Source organism: Neovison vison, chromosome 13, assembly GCF_020171115.1.
Source record: "Neovison vison isolate M4711 chromosome 13, ASM_NN_V1, whole genome shotgun sequence".
Taxonomy (NCBI): domain Eukaryota; kingdom Metazoa; phylum Chordata; class Mammalia; order Carnivora; family Mustelidae; genus Neogale; species Neogale vison.
In genome coordinates this window covers 128,943,264-128,961,282 of record NC_058103.1, presented here as the reverse complement: position 1 = coordinate 128,961,282, position 18,019 = coordinate 128,943,264, and the positions used below count along the sequence as shown (strand labels likewise).

At 39.7% G+C, this 18,019-nt stretch overlaps 1 protein-coding gene across 5 annotated transcripts in view; it reads left to right on the top strand.

Annotated features, from left to right (window-relative positions):
- The window catches only part of HERC2 (HECT and RLD domain containing E3 ubiquitin protein ligase 2), a 250,796-nt gene that overhangs the window by 8,684 nt on the left and 224,093 nt on the right, over nucleotides 1-18,019 (top strand). For all 5 annotated transcript variants that reach the window (XM_044232144.1, XM_044232143.1, XM_044232140.1 and 2 more), the window contains exon 3: nucleotides 5,858-5,972. In XM_044232144.1, coding sequence (XP_044088079.1) covers nucleotides 5,858-5,972 — 115 coding nt within the window. The remainder of the gene's footprint in view (nucleotides 1-5,857; nucleotides 5,973-18,019) is intronic.

Genomic DNA, 18,019 nt, shown 5'->3' with positions numbered 1-18,019 from the left:
AGTTGATATGTTGTCCTGTGTTTAAGAGATACTTGTTAATTTTCTGCTAGGCTGGGAAAAAAAGGCAGATATCTTTACTTTAGTATCTGTAAGTATTTGAACAGATTATATATCAGGCATGTTTTAAAGATAAGTAAAATATGTGGAACATAAGGAATAACATGGAGGACATTAGGAGAAGAAAAGGAAAAATGAATTGGGGGAAATTGGAGTGGGAAATGAGCCATGAGAGACTGTGGACTCTGAGAAGCAAACTGAGGGTTTTAAGAGAGGAGGCTGGTGGGATGTGTGAGCCTGGTGGTGGGTATGAAGGAGGGCACGTATTGCATGGAGCACTGGATGTGGTACATAAACAATGAATCTTGGAACACTGAAAAAATAAAATAAAATAAAATAAAGTAAAACATTTTCTAACCTATAAGTTAATCAAAATGTCATTTAAGCATTTGGTATATTCTGTTTTGGATTCTGTTACATAATTATACAGTTCTGAAGTAATCATTTTGTCTATTTTTAAAAAATATTTTATTTTTGGGCATCTGGGTGGCTCATTGGGTTAAAGCCTCTGCCTTCGGCTCATGTCATGGTCCCAGGGTCCCAGGATCGAGCCCCACATCGGGCTCTCCGCTCAGTGGGGAGCCTGCTTCCTCCTCTTTCTCTGCTGGCTTCTCTGTCTACTTGTGATCTCTCTCTGTCAAATAAATAAATTAAAAAAATATTTTATTTTTAAGTAATTTCTACAGCCAACATGGGGCTTGAACTTACAACCCCAAGACCAAGAATTGCACACTCTACTGACTGAGCCAGGCAGGCACCCTCTGAAGTAGTCATTTTAATAGACTAACCCTTGCCCAATCCTGTTTAGTGTTTAAGTGTCAGTAGCACCAGCAGTAGTAGTGGGGGATTCATTGGCTCTCCCAGGCCTTTTTCGTGCATGTGTGGGTGAATGTTATGGTGTTGGTGAGAGAAGAACAAGCTTGGGCATAAGGCCTTTTTACAAATCCTACTTCTGATAGCCTCAGTATTGTGTGATCCTGGTGAAATAATTGAGCCTCTGAGTTAGAGTTTACTGTCCCTTAGAACTGGGCCTGTTAATACTCCTCTTATTATCTGCTTTACAGGATGAAAATGACTTTATCTGCTATGTCATTTTAGAGGTATAAAGTAAGACTGTGAGAAGAAATTGGAAAATGAACCTAAGACCAAGTAAACTAATTAGAAGCATCTTGATTCTGTCTAAAAACAGTGAAAATTTAATACCCATTGGCTATTTTTAAATGTAACTTAGCTATTAAAGAAGACAAGTTTGGGGTGCCAGGGTGGGTCAGTCTTTAAGCATCTGCCTTCAGCTCAGGTCTTGATCTCAGGGTCCTGGGATCGAGCCCCACAACAGGCTTCCTGCTCTGCTGGAAGCCTGCTTCTCACTCTCCCTCTCCCACTCCCCCGCTTCTCCCTCTCCCACTCCGCTCTCTTGCTCTCTCTCTCTCTATCAAATAAATAAATAAAATCTTAAAAAAAAAAAAGAGGACAAGTTAATAATTGTTGTACAGATACTCTTAAATTCATAGATTGCTAATTTTTATTTCCTGTACAGGCTGTTCTTACAGTGCTGTGTATATTTTTGATTTCCTGGCTTTCTCTTTGGGATTCTGTGCTTTCTTCCATTGCTCTGAATGCTTTCCCCTAAGCTTCATCTTTGCCTTCCTCATCCTAGCTCTTTCATTCCCTCCTCCAGGGAGCCTTGCTTTGTTGCCTTAGTAATGTTCCTCTTTACTCAAATCCTTAAGATGCCCAGACCATTGTGCTTTAAATGGTGTTTATTCAGGTTCATGGCTCATTTACATCTTTGTGTCCTCAATTCCTAGGAGGCTTCTACAATATGTGTCCCTCCAGATACCCAGGCTCCACCTTCCACACAGCTTCTGCTCTACTTTTCTTCCTCTTGACATGATAGTAACAATTCTTGTTTCCACATAAACTGGGCTTCTTCCTTGGCTTATTCTTTAATTCATATTTGTTTTTCTTTTTTCTAGCTCTAAACACCAATGTTATTCATCCTGGACTGTATACAAAACACTGATAGAGGCACCTCATGGGTAATCCCAATGTGCATTCAGGGTTGAGGATGTTGGTTACTCCAACATCCTCACTTTTATCCAAAGCACGTGTAGTAAATAAAACTCTTAAGACAGCCCTTAAGATCCTCATCCCCTGGATGTTGGTCACATTGGCATTTCCACCAGGTCACGGTCTATATCCCATTTGCTGATGACTCCAGATTTGAATCTCTAATTCCTAATTAGTGTCTTTAATTCCTAATTAGTGTCCTAATTCCTGACACTAAGAACTGGATTTGTATTTGCAGTGGTGTGTGTGTGTGTGTGTGTGTGTACACATATGTATATACATATGTGGCTGTGTGTATGAGTGTATGCAGGTGTGAGTGGGGAGAGGTTCTCCAAGCTCATGTTCATAGTGCAAATCTGAATCGTTAACACTGAGCTGGTTCTTTTTTTATCTGATTGTGTTCCCTGTCTCCTTTCTTTTCACATCTGATCTGTCTCATTTGATCTGAAATGTCTTAGGTACTTTCCTTATCTTGGCTTAGGCTGTCACCCTTTTTTGGGGAGACTCTTGGCAGAGGCTGCCTAAATTCTTTTCTGTTTCTAGTTTCTTCTCTGTCTCCATCTGTTGCACTGATACTGAATTATGCTTTACGTTATGCTCATTTATTCCCTGGACCATCTAAAGATGGCATATAACTGCCAGGGCACACATGGGGCTGTTTAGTCTGGTTCCTATTTGCCTCCCATCCTTATGTGGTTGTGTGGGAACTGGACTGAACCCTAGCAGTATTAGCTCTCCTCTTACCTGAATGAGCAAACGAGCCAAGCTTTTCCATTCCCTCACTAAAACACAAGGGGTGATGAACGTTTGTGCCTCACTCTTTACTTTTTCCCTGCCAGTTGATACTTTTATCAAGAGTCGATGTTTAGTTCTAAGTGTGTTTATGGCAATTATCTTATTAGTGAGGTGAACAAATAAAATATGTGTGCTGAAAGAAAGCGGTTGCTTTTATGAAAACTAAGTTGGATGCTGAATTGGTTTTTTTGCTATGTTAAAAGCTACTGGCCATAAATTTAGCAGCTTAAAAGAACTCATGTTTATTCTCTTTCCCAGTTTCTGTGGGTCAGGAGTCTGGCCAAGGCTTAGCAGGGTCCTCTGCTTTGAGTCTAACCGGCTACATGTAGTCAGGGTGTCAGCCGTGCTGTGCTCTTATCTGGGGTCTCATTGGGTGCTCCTTGGCAGAATTTAGTCCCTTGCAGTTTGGGAACTGAAGTCATGGGCTCCTAGATGCTACCCCTCTGCATAGGTAGCCCATGGCAGCTCACCTCTTTGTGACTGTAGAAAATGTCTCTTCTGGATGGCCCCTATATTTTAAGGGCTTTCACCTGATTAAGTAAGTCCCCAGGATAATCTTCCTTTTGATAACTAGAAATCAACAGTTGTGGGACGCTAATTATATATGAGAAGTTCCTTTACCTTTGCCGTAGATGGAAACAAAACCTGGTCACAGGTGTGATGTCCCATTTTATTCTCCATGAGTCTTACCCACACTCAGAGGGCATTACACAGAGTATGTGTGAACCAGGGGATGAGGATCTTAAGGGCTGTCTTAGAGTTTTATTTACTACACGTGCTTTGGATAAAAGTGAGATGCTAAAAAAGTTACTTGAACAGGTTAGGTAAAAGAGAACTATAAAGGATTGGGGAAAATGTCTTAAAAGTCTAGAGGAATTCTATATTGAAATTACTGACAGAGTGCCCTTTAATTCTTGCTACATTTAAAGAACTGGAGGAGTGTCTGGGTGGCTTACTAGGTTAAGTATCTGCCTCTGGCTGAGGTCATGATTTTGGGGTCCAGGGATTGAGTCCAACGTTGGGCTTTCTACTCTGCAGGGAGTCTGCTTCTTCCTCTCCTCTGCTTGTGCTTGCATGCTCTCTTTTTCTCAAACAAATAAAATCTTAAAAAAAAAAAAAGTAAAGAAATGGAGACTGGAAATAGTGGATGGTTCATAAGGGTGGTGCATGCTGGAATGATAACAAGGAATGAGTTAGTGGACTTACAAATAAAGGAAAGGTGCTGGCCTTGCGTTAAAAGATGGCCAAACAGATGTGCCTATTTTAGTGAAAAGTGTTTTATATTTCTGATAAGAGGGCTTCTGTTGTACCTACACTTTTCAGAATGGATGCCTCATCTGGGTGTCTACCGTGCCCCTGCCCTCGTTGGCTGCTTGCTCTGGGGAGCCTTTTCTGACTCCTAATACTGACAAGTGAGAGTACTTCTGTTTTATGTTTTTTTCTTTGAATATCAGTGTGGACTTATGTTTTTATTTACTTCTGCAGTCCACTGCAGTTATGTATTTTGATGCTCAAATTGTTTTAATTTTGGCCAGTAGAGTTCCCATAAGGCCTTACATAGCTTTTTTTGGGGTGGGGGTGCAAACACAAAATATTCTAGGCTCATCTTGTTTGCCCTGACCATGACATCAGCCTTTTTTCTCCAAGAGCCCAGGTTTTGTTTACTAGAAAGTGAGACTTAAAAACTGATGTCTGGGGGGGGGCGCCTGGGTGGCTCAGTGGTTTAAGCCTCTGCCTTCGGCTCAGGTCATGATCTCAGGGTCCTGGGATCAAGCCCTGCATCAGACTGTCTGTTCAGCAGGGAGTCTGCTCCCCCCCCCAACCTGCTTCTCTGCCTACTTCTGATTTCTTTCTGTCAAATAAATAAATAAAATCTTTAAAAAAACCAAAAAACTGATGTCTGGATTCTGGGTGTACTCATTACTCTCAGAGTGTCTGTCATTCATTCTGGGTCCTTCCCAAGCAGGTATGTTCAAATGTAAATTTGTAATGATATTTCCAGTCCAATTTGTTCTTAAAAAAATGTCCTTGAGGGACACCTGGGTGGCTCAGTTGGTTAAGCAGCTGCCTTCAGCTCGGGTCATAATCCCAGCGTCCTGGGATCGAGTCCCACGTCGGGCTCCTTGCTCGGCAGGGAGCCTGCTTCTCCCTCTGCCTCTGCCTGCCTCTCTGTCTGCCTGTGCTCACTCTCTCTCCCTCTCTCTCTGACAAATAAATAAAAAAAAATCTTTAAAAAAAAAGGTCCTTGGTTTTTTATCTCTTTTACTATTAAAACCTTTGTTTCTAATAACACTAACATAACTATTATAAACATATGTTTTATTTTGTTAACATTGCTATATCACACAATATGTATGAGATAGTTCTAAGATTTTAATATCAATACTATGATTATCAGTAAGACCAGTGAATAATGTTGAAGATATTTTTCCCTTAGAGTATATTTGACTGAAGATGTATAATTGAAAAGATCCCTGAAATACTTTTCTCTGTGATAAACATAGGTTAATTTGCTTGTTGCCAGTTGTAGATTTTTCCTTTATATGATTTAATTTGAATTTTTGAAGATGAAAATTATTTATATGTTTTAGAAGTAAAAATACATAAAGTTTACTCAAAATCTTTTGTTAATCTCTGGTGCCCATGTTCCTCTGTCACAGGTGCCTCTCTATAGGTAATCATTATTATTTGTTTCTGGTTTATCTTTCTAGGGCACATGTGCATGTCTTTTTTCTTGTATCTATGCAAAGCTAGCATTGTTTATATACTATTATGCACTGTGCCTTTTTCACTTAATTATATTTTTTGGGATGATTTTTATTAAACGTTAATGATTGAATAAATGAGAGGAAATGAGTTGTTTTTTTAATATATCATTCTTTAAGAATTGCACTCTATGATTGTTCTGTAAGTTTTTGTTATTTGTCATTACCAGCTTGCCTTCACAAGAGATGGGCTCTGTGGCTTGTGGAATGAAATGGTTAAAGATGGAGAAATTGTATATACGGGAACAGAATTAAACCAGAATGGAGAGCTTCCTCCTAGAAAAGGTAAGTACCTTTTAATTAGCAGTTTTCATTTTGTAAAGACCTGTATAAGTTATGTTTTATAGAAATTTTGGAATATGCAATAGGAATAGGAGTGTCTAAGCATAATTCTGAAATTTTGTTTTCACTTTGGAGATTGTTGTCTACATTGTAGTTAACATTATGAGCCACTTGGATTTCATTGCTCTTTGTGAATGAGGGTCTTCCTGTTGCAAAGCTACTTTGGTGTGGTGTCCTTCCCAGTTAATATTTTTTCTTTTAAGTTTTATAATATATCTTGTCTTGACTAATTATAAATAGTGATTATTTTAAGATTCAGTGGAAATAGTTATTCTTGAAATTTGTATCACTCTCCTGTGGCAACATAGAAAACACTTTTTGGAAGCCTTTGGCTTGTGGACTGCACTTTGCCCCTTATTTTATTTAATCTTATATTTTTCACAGGGAAATACCAGTAAATACTCTTGTGTAGGTGAAGTCAGCAAGACTCTTTTTTTTTTTTTTTTTTTTAAATTTCTTTTCGGCATAACAGAATTCATTGTTTTTGCACCACACCCAGTGCTCCATGCAATTCGGGCCCTCCTTAATACCCACCACCTGGCTCCCCCAACAGCAAGACTTTCAATGACAATTCATTTGCTCTTGATTTTGGCCATGAGACAGAAACTGTTGAGCTTTTAAAAAGAAATGGATGCTTGTACCCACCCTGGACCTGCCTCACAAAAAACAGACTGGATTATAGTCTTAGACTTTTTCAAGTGACTGTTTCTTATTAACACCTCATTTAGGGATTTTATATTTATTATTTTGAGGGAATGTAGTATATAAAAAAAGGAAAGCTAAAGAGGCTACTCAAAGATACGCTAAGGTTATTTTTTGTTTTTGTCTAGGTCAGCGTTATATGAAGAATTAAGCATGAACTTTTTAATTTATTATAAACCTTTTCAGTCTATGCAGATAGTAGAAATGATAATACTCAGTACTTTGCTTAGCTGTTACATGTTTTCTTGAAAGTATTTTCTCATTAGTTCCTTTAATCCTCACCTCTACCAAGAAACAGAACCCACAGTTTGCACAAATAACGGGAGCAGAGCTGGAAATTGAAGCCAGGCCTCTTGAGAAAATGTCACTGCTATTTCTGTTATACTATAACTGTAATTTATTGACATTAGGATCAACATTTTATAGTTCCATGGAGCTTATGACTTCATATTATATATAAATATGGTAATTGTTTGGAGGTTTTTGTATGTGTGTGGCATCTGGTCAGTACTCTTTATGTGTTTTAATTTTAAGAGCTCAAAGATAAGTTTTTGATTTTTTTTCTTTTGGAACAGGAATGTTTCCATTATATTCTATGCTGATTGGCAGCTTCCCTGCTGGTTTTATAGCTTTCTTTGGAGGTTGTAAAAAAGCATTAAATGTGGACTTTCTCCCGTAATAAGTCATGATTATGGGCAAAAAAAGGCATCCATATACCAGGATGTGTAACGGAGGACAAAGATCCTGTGAGTCACCTATATGCAGGGTGGGAGCATCTTAGGTGTGGAGTGTTGGTTGAAGTTTGAGCAACAGTTACAGAGACCTGGTTTGTGCTTGACGGATAGTGTTGTTTGGGGTCACAGAAGAGAAGTGGGCACTGGCCTCCAAGTGGAGAACTGTGGAAATCAGAACAGGCAATGGGTGCGTAGGGGTGACAGAAAAGAGAGCAGGGAGCAAGAAACGGCAGAAGTGGGTTGTGCCATACTGGAGTGAAATGTATTCTTTTACATTTCCTGTTGCATCTAAATCCTGGGAAGTATGTATGTTCATGCAGTGGACACATTCTCCAAGTTGCATATTTATACCCTCAAGTTTGAAAGCCACTGCACGGAGGCCCACAAGTATTAGGAAAATTAATCAAGACTCTCTCCTGCAGTGGGAATTCCAAAGAATTAAGTCTTGAATCCCTAGCCCAAGGCTTCTTAGCTTTTGTTGTTCTTTAGAGTCACCTGGAGGGATTGGTTAGATTCCCATGGCTGGCGCCACCTCCAGAGTCTCTGATTCCTTAGAGTTGTGATGGGGCCTGGGAATTTGCATTTCTAGCACATTTCCAAGTCCCTCTGATGAGGCCTGCTTTTCAAAGGCTGTGTCATGCTGTTTGTATAGGCACAGTCTATTGCATTAGGAGTTAGAGACATACAGGAAAGGAAAAAAGTCTCCTGAGCGGCTTCAGAAATAAGACTATTAAGAAACCCAACAATATTCTGAAGCAAATTAGATTTCCCTGATAATTTTATTCCGTCCTCCATAATTGATTCTTTTTTATTTATTTTATTCTTATTTTTTAAATTTTATTTTTTTCAGTGTTCCAAGATTCATTATTTATGCACCCCCCCTTTTTTTAAAAAGAATTTTGTTTTATTTATTTGACAGAGAGACAAAGCGAGAGAGGGAATACAAGCACGGGGAGTGGAAGAGGGAGAAGCAGGCTTCCCGCCGAGCAGGGAGCCTCATGGTGGGGCTTGATCCCAGGACCCTGGGTTCATGACCTGAGCTGAAGGCAGACATTTAACGAATGAGCCACCCAGGTGCCTCTCCATAATTAATTCTTGTTGCTTTGGATCTTGAGTCCTTGATGGAAGGCTTAAACCACTTCTGGGAGTTTGCCTAGTGTCTACTGGAAGGGGTGATGTCAGCTTCTGCGGGAGTCTGTTCCCTACAGGATTGTTAATTCCACTGAGGCTCTGTGTTTGTTCTTGTTTGTTGAAGACCCATTTTTGGCCTTTAACTTTGAAGGAAACAGGTAATACATAAAGCTCTGGTTAATTAATTATACGTAGCACCAGTATCAGAATGGATAGGACTAAAATTCTTGGCAGGGTGGGCTTCATGGCTGTGTGTGAGGATTTGGTTATTGTCCACCCCGGTGGTTAGAACATAGCAAGGGCAGTGAGGCATGGTTGCATCTCTAGGGCCTCTCACTGTACTGGGAACTGTAGAGTGTTTGTTTGCATAACATTATACTTGTATGAAATTAATCTAGGTACCTTAATTTTCTTTTTTTGATTTACTAGCTCTTCCCATATTTAGAGACCTGGAACACAGGGAAACTTTAATGATAGTGGTGAGCTAATAGAGAAATAAGGAACATCCCAGCTCTACCTAATTTTATGTTCAGCCTTCCTCCTGCTTGTGAGCATTTCATCATGAATTCTGTGATGTGGGAACCCATGTTTGTTATTCTGGTGATCTGGAAAGTGCCAAAGACCATTTGGATATAAAAACACCTTGATGATTTTTTAGTTCAGAATTTAGTATCTGATCCTGGGAAGATGGTATCAAACAGCTTCCAGGATAGGCTGACCTGGGCTTGAGAGAAAATGGCGTACTCTGACTTTTCCACGCTGACATGGGAGAGAGGAAGAGAGGAAGCCCAGTCTGTTAGTCAGTAAAAGGCTCACAGTTTTGTTTATTGATCAGCTCTGTGAATTCTGACACATTTTTGCTGGTTTTGTAAACCAAGGCAGATAAAATTCATTTTCCCTGGAATCTTGTACATTTTATTGTATCTGCTCACTTGGCCCTTACCATCATCTTTCATATTCTGGTATAACTAGACATTTTTCTTAAGACAAAAATGCTATCTTTTTTCCTTGGTTCCTTCATTCATCATTTGCATATATATTTATATTTTTCTGCCGCATTCTTTCTGGTTTAATCTCAATCATCCGTATTACTTTTATCCAAATTAATAACTTCTAATTTAGATAATTTTTTTTTTCTGATATCAGATACATGTTTTTCCATACCAGTCCTGTAATTCTCCTGCACCAACTGGGTGTCAAGCAATTCAGTTCAATTTTAGAGTTAGCACAGGCCCTGTGAATTTAAGTCTCAGTCCTACAAGATTGCGTTCACTTTCGGTGCCAGCCACAAATGGGATTCCCAGATTTCTCACACTTTTACCTGGCTGACTACAAATTCAGGGGTTCCATGACTCTTTAAAGGATCCATAATGCTCTAGAACCACTCAGAATGGAGGAAAACACTTTACTTATGTTTATTGGGTTATTATAAAGGATACAACTCAGGAACAGGCAAATGGAAAAGATGCATAGAGCAAGGAATAGGGGAAGCTAATAGTTTATTTATGATCCACTTATACGTAGAATCTAGAAAAGGTAAACTTACTTGTATACTATCGGTGGGAATGTAAACTGGGGAAGGGGCTTGGAGCTTCTCTGCCCTCTCTTGGTCCCTCTACTTCTCAGCACATCCGAGTGTCCCCAACCTGGAAACTCCCCAATCTGATAGTGCAGGAGTTTCTATAATTTAATCCCCAGCCCTTGTCAGGAGGTAAGGCTGACAGCTCTTACTCTCTAATCACTTCTCCTTCCGGTGACTAGCCCACACTGAGGCTGTCTAGTGGCTCTACCCTGAGTCAGCTCATTAGTATAAACTCTGGTGTGGTGGAAAGGGGTTTGTTAAGAATAACCAAAAACATGCCTATCCAGTAAATTCCAAGGGTTTTAGGAGCTCTGAGACTAAATATATATTTTTATTATACCACAGATTTAAAAAGGCAGGAAGTAGGTGTTAGAGCATTTTAGCAGAGCTCTGAAGTCCACATTATAAGACCCCTCATCTTGCATGTTTAATGAGCAAAAAGAATATGCTTATTAAGAATTGCAAAGTGGGAGGTGCTTCGGGTGACTCAGTCAAGTAGCTGACTCTTGATTTCAGCATAGGTCATGATCTCAGGGTCCTGGGATTGAACCCTGTATGAGGCTCAGCACTAGGCCGGGAGTCTGCTTGAGGATTCTGTCTCCCTCTGCCCCTCTTCCTGGGCTTGTGCTCTCTCTGTCTCTCTAACTCTTTCACATATCTCAATAAATCTTAAAAAAAAAAAAAAAGAGTTGCAGAGTTGTTTTTGCATCCTGCAATTGTAGTAACAATCTGAGAGAAAAATATATGTGCTTCTATTTATTAACCTGGTGGCTGATAAGCTAGAATTCTCTCTTAGCTTTAGTTCAGGGGTTCACAGATTAGCTATTGATTTAATCAATTTAATATTAGGACAAGTGTCTTCAAGTTAATGAAAGACTTGAATATTGTTTTTAAGCTAATACACTTTAGAACAGCATAATTCTTGCTGTTATAAAAAAGTTTCTCAGGGGGTGCCTGGGTGGCTCAGTTGTTAAGCATCTGCCTTTGGCTCAGGTCATGATCCTGGGGTCCTGGGATCGAACCCTGCATTGGGATCCCTGCTCAGTGGGAAGCCTGCTTCTCCCTCTCCCACTCTCTTTGCTTGTATTTCTTCTCTTTCTGTTTCTCTCTGTCAAATAAATAAATAAAATCTTTAAAAAAAATAAAGAATAAAAAATAAAATGTACATTTAGGGCACCTGGGTGGCTCAGTTGTTAAGTGTCTGCCTTCAGCTCACGTCATGATCCCAGGGTCCCAGGATTGAGTCCCATATCAAGCTCCCTGCTCAGCCGGAACCCTGCTTCTCCCTCTCCCACTCCCCTTGCTTGTATTCCTTGTCTTGCTGTTTCTCTCTCTGTCAAATAAATAAGTAAAATCTTTTTAAAAAAAAGTTTGTCAGAATTTTATATTCAATTAGAGTGAGCCTATAATCTTACATTTTCACCCTCTTACACATATGGAAGTCATGTCATGTTACTTGATGAGTAAAACTCATGTAGAAGGTTTAGAAAAGTCCCTTGAGTAAACAAACCCAAGGTTTAGAAAACTTACATGCTCTGTTGTGTGCCGTTGTGGTAGCACATCAGGGAATGGAATTAGAGCTGTTTTTAATCAGTATTATCTAGTCAGTCTAATTTCTGCAGAGAAATCAGGATTATGTGAATCCTGGGAATTAATGTGAATTCTGGGAAATCTGGATTATGTGAATCTGAATTCTATGTATAAAGGTGCTTCTGATTTAGCAGTTTCTAAGAGATTTTTTTCCCTAAGAGATTTTTTTCTTTTCCTTAGTTATGTTGAAATATAATGATACATTAAAATTTTGTAAGTTTAAGCTGTAGAGTGTGATGATTTGAATGCCCACATACATTGTGAAATGATTACCCTAGTAAGGTTGCTTAACACCTCGATCACATAATTATTATTTTTTGTGTGTGTGGTGAGGACATTTAAGCATTATGTTCTTGGCAGATTTCAAGTAAACAAAACTCTATTGTTAGCCATTGTCACTATAAGATACATTAGATCTCTGGAACTGATTCCTATTGTAATTGCAAGTTTATATCCTTTGACTAATATCTTCCCATTTCCCCCACTCCTGCAGCCCCCGGCTACCACCAATCTATTCCTTGTGAATTTACCTTTTCTAGATGCTACATATAAGTGGATCATACAGTGCTTGTCTTCCTCTGACTTATTTCACTTAGCATAATGTTCTAATCATCCATTGTTGTAAATGGCAGGATTTCCTTTTTTATGGCTGAGATAATATTCCATTCCACACCACATCTATCTTTATCCATTCATCTGTTGACACACTCCTAGCTTGTTTCCATTTCTTGGCTATTGGGAATAATGCTGCAATGAAATAAGGGGGTACAGATACCTGTTTGAATTTGTTCATTTCCTTCAGATATACACCCAGGAGTGGTATTGCCAGATCATATGGTAGTTCTGTTTTTAGTTTTTTTGAGGAACTTCCATGCTGTTTTCCACAGTGGCTGTACCAGTTTACCTTCCCACCGATAGTGCACAATGTTTTCATTTCTGAGAGATTTTTTTCCCCCTCCTTAAAAGGCTGGCTACTGTTTAAGTATTAGAAGTTTCTTTGTTTTCTGGGCATTCTTGATTTCCATTTTATTAGATTGTGTAAGCCTTTATTATTCCTTTTAAAAGAATCAGAATAGGAGTACCAGTAGATTTAATAGACTTCATGGTTAATAATTCCTTGCAAAGGTAAGAAAATACATACTTGCATAGTGAAGGGTACTTGCAGTGGTATTTGATATCAAGGGTCTGTTTGACTATATAGGGTTTTCCATTGAATGAGTCTGAAATATTTTTGTCCGATGTTTCACCATAGTCTCATCCACCCAAAACAAATCTGGTCAGCATATTAGTATCTGACCTTGCAGTGGCTATGAGGTGGGGAGGTACACAGACCCGGGGGCCTGCGGTGGGGTGGTGCTGCTCTTACCAGTCCAGGGCTCTGGGTGAGATATATGCTCTGTGCACTGTCTGGGTGGTAAGAAGTACTGTATGCTTCAACAGTAAGATGTGTTGTTATTTATCACCAGGAGAGAATTTCACTGCCTATGAATCTGACTCATCCCATTTGGCATGCTGACTTTTGGGAAAGGTGCATCTCGGGATTGGTGAAAGACAGACCTACTTCATGGGGTTGAAATTGGTTATTGAATTGATTTATGGTGTGCATAGAACAGTACCTGGCTCCCAGTCTGTGCTGCTTAATAGTTTGTGATTCTCATAGTGGTGTATAAGTGCAGGCAGAAGTGTCAGTGTCCTGTCTGTTCATTAGTTCTTTTGTCTCTCTGAATCCCCTGTGCTGAGTACCTAGGGTGAATGATGTCCATGTTCCCATGTTAAATAAGTCAGCTGGTGAAGGGACATGTCTGCCTGAGAAACTGAAACTCCTGTTTTTTTTTTTTTTTTTTTTAAAGATTTTATTTATTTATTTGACAGAGAGAGATCACAAGTAGACAGAGAGGCAGGCAGAGAGAGAGGAAGGGAAGCAGGCTCCCTGCTGAGCAGAGAGCCCGATGCAGGACTCGATCCCAGGACCCTGAGATCATGACCTGAGCGGAAGGCAGCGGCTTAACCCACTGAGCCACCTAGGAGCCTCTGAAACTCCTGTTTTTGATTAGAGGAGGTGCAGCAAGAATGAATTCAAATCTTTTATATTACATATTTATTTCTAAGTTTAGTGTTAGACCTTTTAAACATTTTTATCTTATTAAAAGTATTTACACTGATGCCCAGATTATAGCCAGAATTTTTAGTAGAGTGAGTTCCTTCCCAATCTTGTTCTCCAGACACCACTTTTTTCCTGCTTCTTAGTAGTAGTATTACTAGTTTTAGAATATTTCCAGAGATGATATATGGACATATAAGTATATATATGTAACATGTACTTCATTTTAATAAAAATTAAAGTATTCCAGGATATGAGGTATATCAGAATTTAGGAGAAATGTACAAAAATTTATCAGAGAGTCTCTCAATCTCTGTCCTTGACTTTAGTTTATCTTTCTTTGAAATCAGTAATTTACTCCTCCTGAGCCCATCTGCATTGAGTCAAGGAGAGATGAGTGTGTGGGTGAGAAGCACAACCCATATTGCAGTGGTCCTGTGGACTGTGGGTGGACTGCCTAGGATCATGGATCATCCTGAGCTGTGCTGTGGAATTGTAGCTTCTTCTTTGCTCCTTGTGTTAGCCATTCAGATCCTTCTCCACACCACAGTCTGTGGAACTTCTTTAAAAAGTACTCTCCTTCTGGGAGATGCGGTGAATTGTGCAACATGTGGGTCGTTCATTCATTTGGTCATTAAGTCACAGTCTCATCCAGCTTGTCGGGTTTCCTCTTCTGTCAGTGAGGGTGATTGTAGGTGCTAGGATCTGGTGGTGAATGAGCCAGGTATGTCCCCTGCTTTCCGGGAGCTTACATTGAAAGTGCGACAACCAATAAAAATGTGTCAGCAGGAAGAAAAGAGATATGAAGAAAACAGAACATGGAGATTCCAGAAGCTCCCAGGGAAGGTCTCAGATGACATGCCATGGCCCTGTGCCTTGTTCTCATCCCCTCACCCTGCTGTGCCTTGACATTGATGTCCCTCACCCTGCCTGTAACAACTTTATAATGGCCATGACCTGTGAGGATAGGCTCTGTTTTTTCACTGTAGTACCCCCCCAGCACTGAGCAGAGTACCATCCAAGAGGGATCCAGTAAGTAATTTGTGTTGTGAGTTAGTGTGTGCTCTCAGCTTTAGGCCGACTAGGGGCATACAAATTACCTGAGGAGGATGGGACATTGATGGTAAATGCCCTTTCTTTTATGTCATTCATGTGGATACTTTAAGCTTTTCTTACTCTGTTATCCATTCTACTGAGTATTCTTCCTTAATTTTATTTCTCTGTCTTTTAAAACTCCATTATTGATTTGATGGATCACTTTTTCTCTTTCACTTGACAATTAAAATTTCCTGTCAATTGAACACATGCATCTTTGTATTTAATCTGCTGCTAAAACCTTCAAGGGTGCCATGTTACATGTATTATGTTACTAATAATGAGATAGACAGTAGATATTACATTGTATCTTTATAATGGAGTAGAATCTCAAGGGAAATTTGAATGGCCACTTCTATGTTTGTATTCTGTTAGAAAGTTTTCATAGCTAAAATCTCTTAAAATTGTACTTCCTTATAAACAGAAAAAAATTTCAATGTCATACAAAAACATACAATATATCTCTTTTTAACTAGTATTTGCAGTCAAATGCTCTACCATTGAGCTATACCCCCTCTTTTTAACTAGTATTTGATTAATTGGGACTCTTAGTGTGATAATTATGTATCAAGTTTGCTGGGCCATGGTTCGAAGATATTTGATCAAATATTATTCTGGATATTTCCAGGTGAAGGTGTGTTTTAGATGAGATTCATATATAAATCCATGGACTTTGAGTAAAGCAGATTATTCTTCATAGTGTTGGTGTGCTTTATCCAGTCAGTTGAAGAACCTGAATAGCATAAAGACTGACCTCCTCCAACAAGAAGGAATTCTGCCTACAGATTGCCTTTGGATTCAAACTGTAGCGTAACTGTTTCCTGGGTCTTGAGCCTGCCACAGACTTGTACTTCTATAATTGTATGAGCCAATTCCTTAAAATAAATGCCTTCTCTCTCCATCTCTCCCTTTCTCTCTTTCCCCCTACACATTCTGTTGGTTCTCTTTCTGTGGAGAACACTGACTAATATGCTTAGTTAACCAAACTTTTCTTCTACAGTCTATTTTTGAGAAGTAAATGATAGTGAACAAGCTTTCTTAATGGTAGTGATTAAGGTAAAAACAAAACATAAGTGAACCTTCTCCAACATTGAGATGCTGGTCTTCGTGATTGTTGGCCAGGGCTGTCGCAGCTATGCCTTTCCTGCCAGCCCTGGGGGAGCCTCACAGCCTCTCCTACCTCTAGGCTGCTGCTGCCCTTGGGTCCCAAGCCTTGACCAAGCCTTTGCACCCTGAAACTCCTTCTGTAGGTCCTAGACACAGCGATTTGAATGGAAATCACTTTGGATGGTTTGTAAAAAACCTCCTCACGTAATTGGACAGGAATGTCTTAAAAGTCCTGAGGTCATCTACTTCTAGTTCCATTTTCAGGGACCAGGTGGCAGAGCAGTCTCCCATCAGTGGCCCCTCAGGGTTTATTGTCCTGGGTTCATAGGAAGGTCAGCTTCCCCACTTCCCCCTTCTGAGCTTTCCATGATCTGTGATTTGTTTGGGCAGTTTGTGTTCTATTAATTCTCTCTCTATAAACTATGAACCCTACATCCATAAAAAAGAGAGCAAATACTGAAATGTTGTCTCTGAACTGGTCATCCTAATTCTTCTAATTATTTTTCATTATTATTCTGTGTTGTTTTTTTAACCTCCAGTGGTGTTATCCTGCCTTTGCTGTTGTGGATGTTCTCATTTATGTTCCTGAGAGTAAAATGTTATGGGTGCTTAGTGTTGCTTCTTGTCTGCTTCCTGGTGACTGTCAAACAAAGCTTTTCATCCTGGACAAGAGATTACATGACCAGTATATCAACTTTAAAATGAGAATTTTGGGGGCGCCTGAATGGCTCAGTTGGTTAGGTGTCTGCCCTCAGCTCGGGTCATGATCCCAGGGTCCTGGGATTAAGTCCCACATTGGGCTCCTTGCTCAATGGGGAGCTTGCTTCTTCCTTTGCTGCTCCCCATGATTGTGCGTGCTCTCTCTCTCTCTCTCTCTCTCTGTCAAATGAGTGAAATCTTAAAAAAAATAAAATGAGAATTTTGTATTGTTATTTGTAACATTTGTAGAATGGTGCAGATCAGGGGTTTTCAAAGTTTCTGTAAAGGGTCAGGTAGCAAATATTTTAAGCCTTGTGAGCCATAATGATGTGGTAACTATGGGACCCTGCAGTTGTTGTGCCAGAGCAGCCATATATAAAACTAATAAGCAAATGGATGTGGCAGCATGCCAATAAAACTTTATTAACAAACACTAACATGTGAAGTTCATATAATGTTCATAGTACAAACTATTATAGTTCTTTGATTATTTTTCAGTCATTTAAAATCGTAAAATCTTCGCTTTTGGGTCAGACACAAAGCAAGCCTTGAATTAGAATTGGCCCCTGGTTCTGTCAGTGGACCCTCACCCTGCAGAAAATAGATCCTTATAGTTAGAGCCAGCACTGTGTTCTATCCCAGCTTTGTTTCCCTGGCTAGGACCTACTCTGTGAAGCACAGTTTCTACATCTGTGAACCAGAGACAGGAAAGCCTATCTCCTTGAAGGGTCATTTGTAAAGATTAAAAAGTATAATGTTGTTTTGCTAGGGTGTGCTCACGAGTAGAGGGGTGGGGCAGAAGCAGAGGAGAGGGAGGAACAGACTCCCCACTGAGCAGGGAGTCTGATGCAGGATGCAATCCCAGGACCCTGGGATTGTGACCTGAGCTAAAGGCAGGCAATTAACTGACTGAGGCACCCAGATGCCCGTATATCTCACTGAAGATTCTACTTTGTTGTCACACTTTCCATGTTATTAGTTTAAAATAAGGGACTTAATAAATCAGACTTATTTAGATTTGTGTTTAGTTTCTGTGGCCAAGATAGCTGATTATTGGGGTGCTTGGGTGGTTCAGTGGGTTAAGCCTCTGCGTTCGGCTCAGGTCATGATCTCAGGGTTCTGGGATCAAGCCCCATATCTGGCTCTCCGCTCAGTGGGGAGCCTGCTCCCCCCCACCCCCATCTGCCTCTCTGCTTGTGATCTCTGTCTGTCAAATAAATAAATAAAATCTTTAAAAAATAAAAAGATA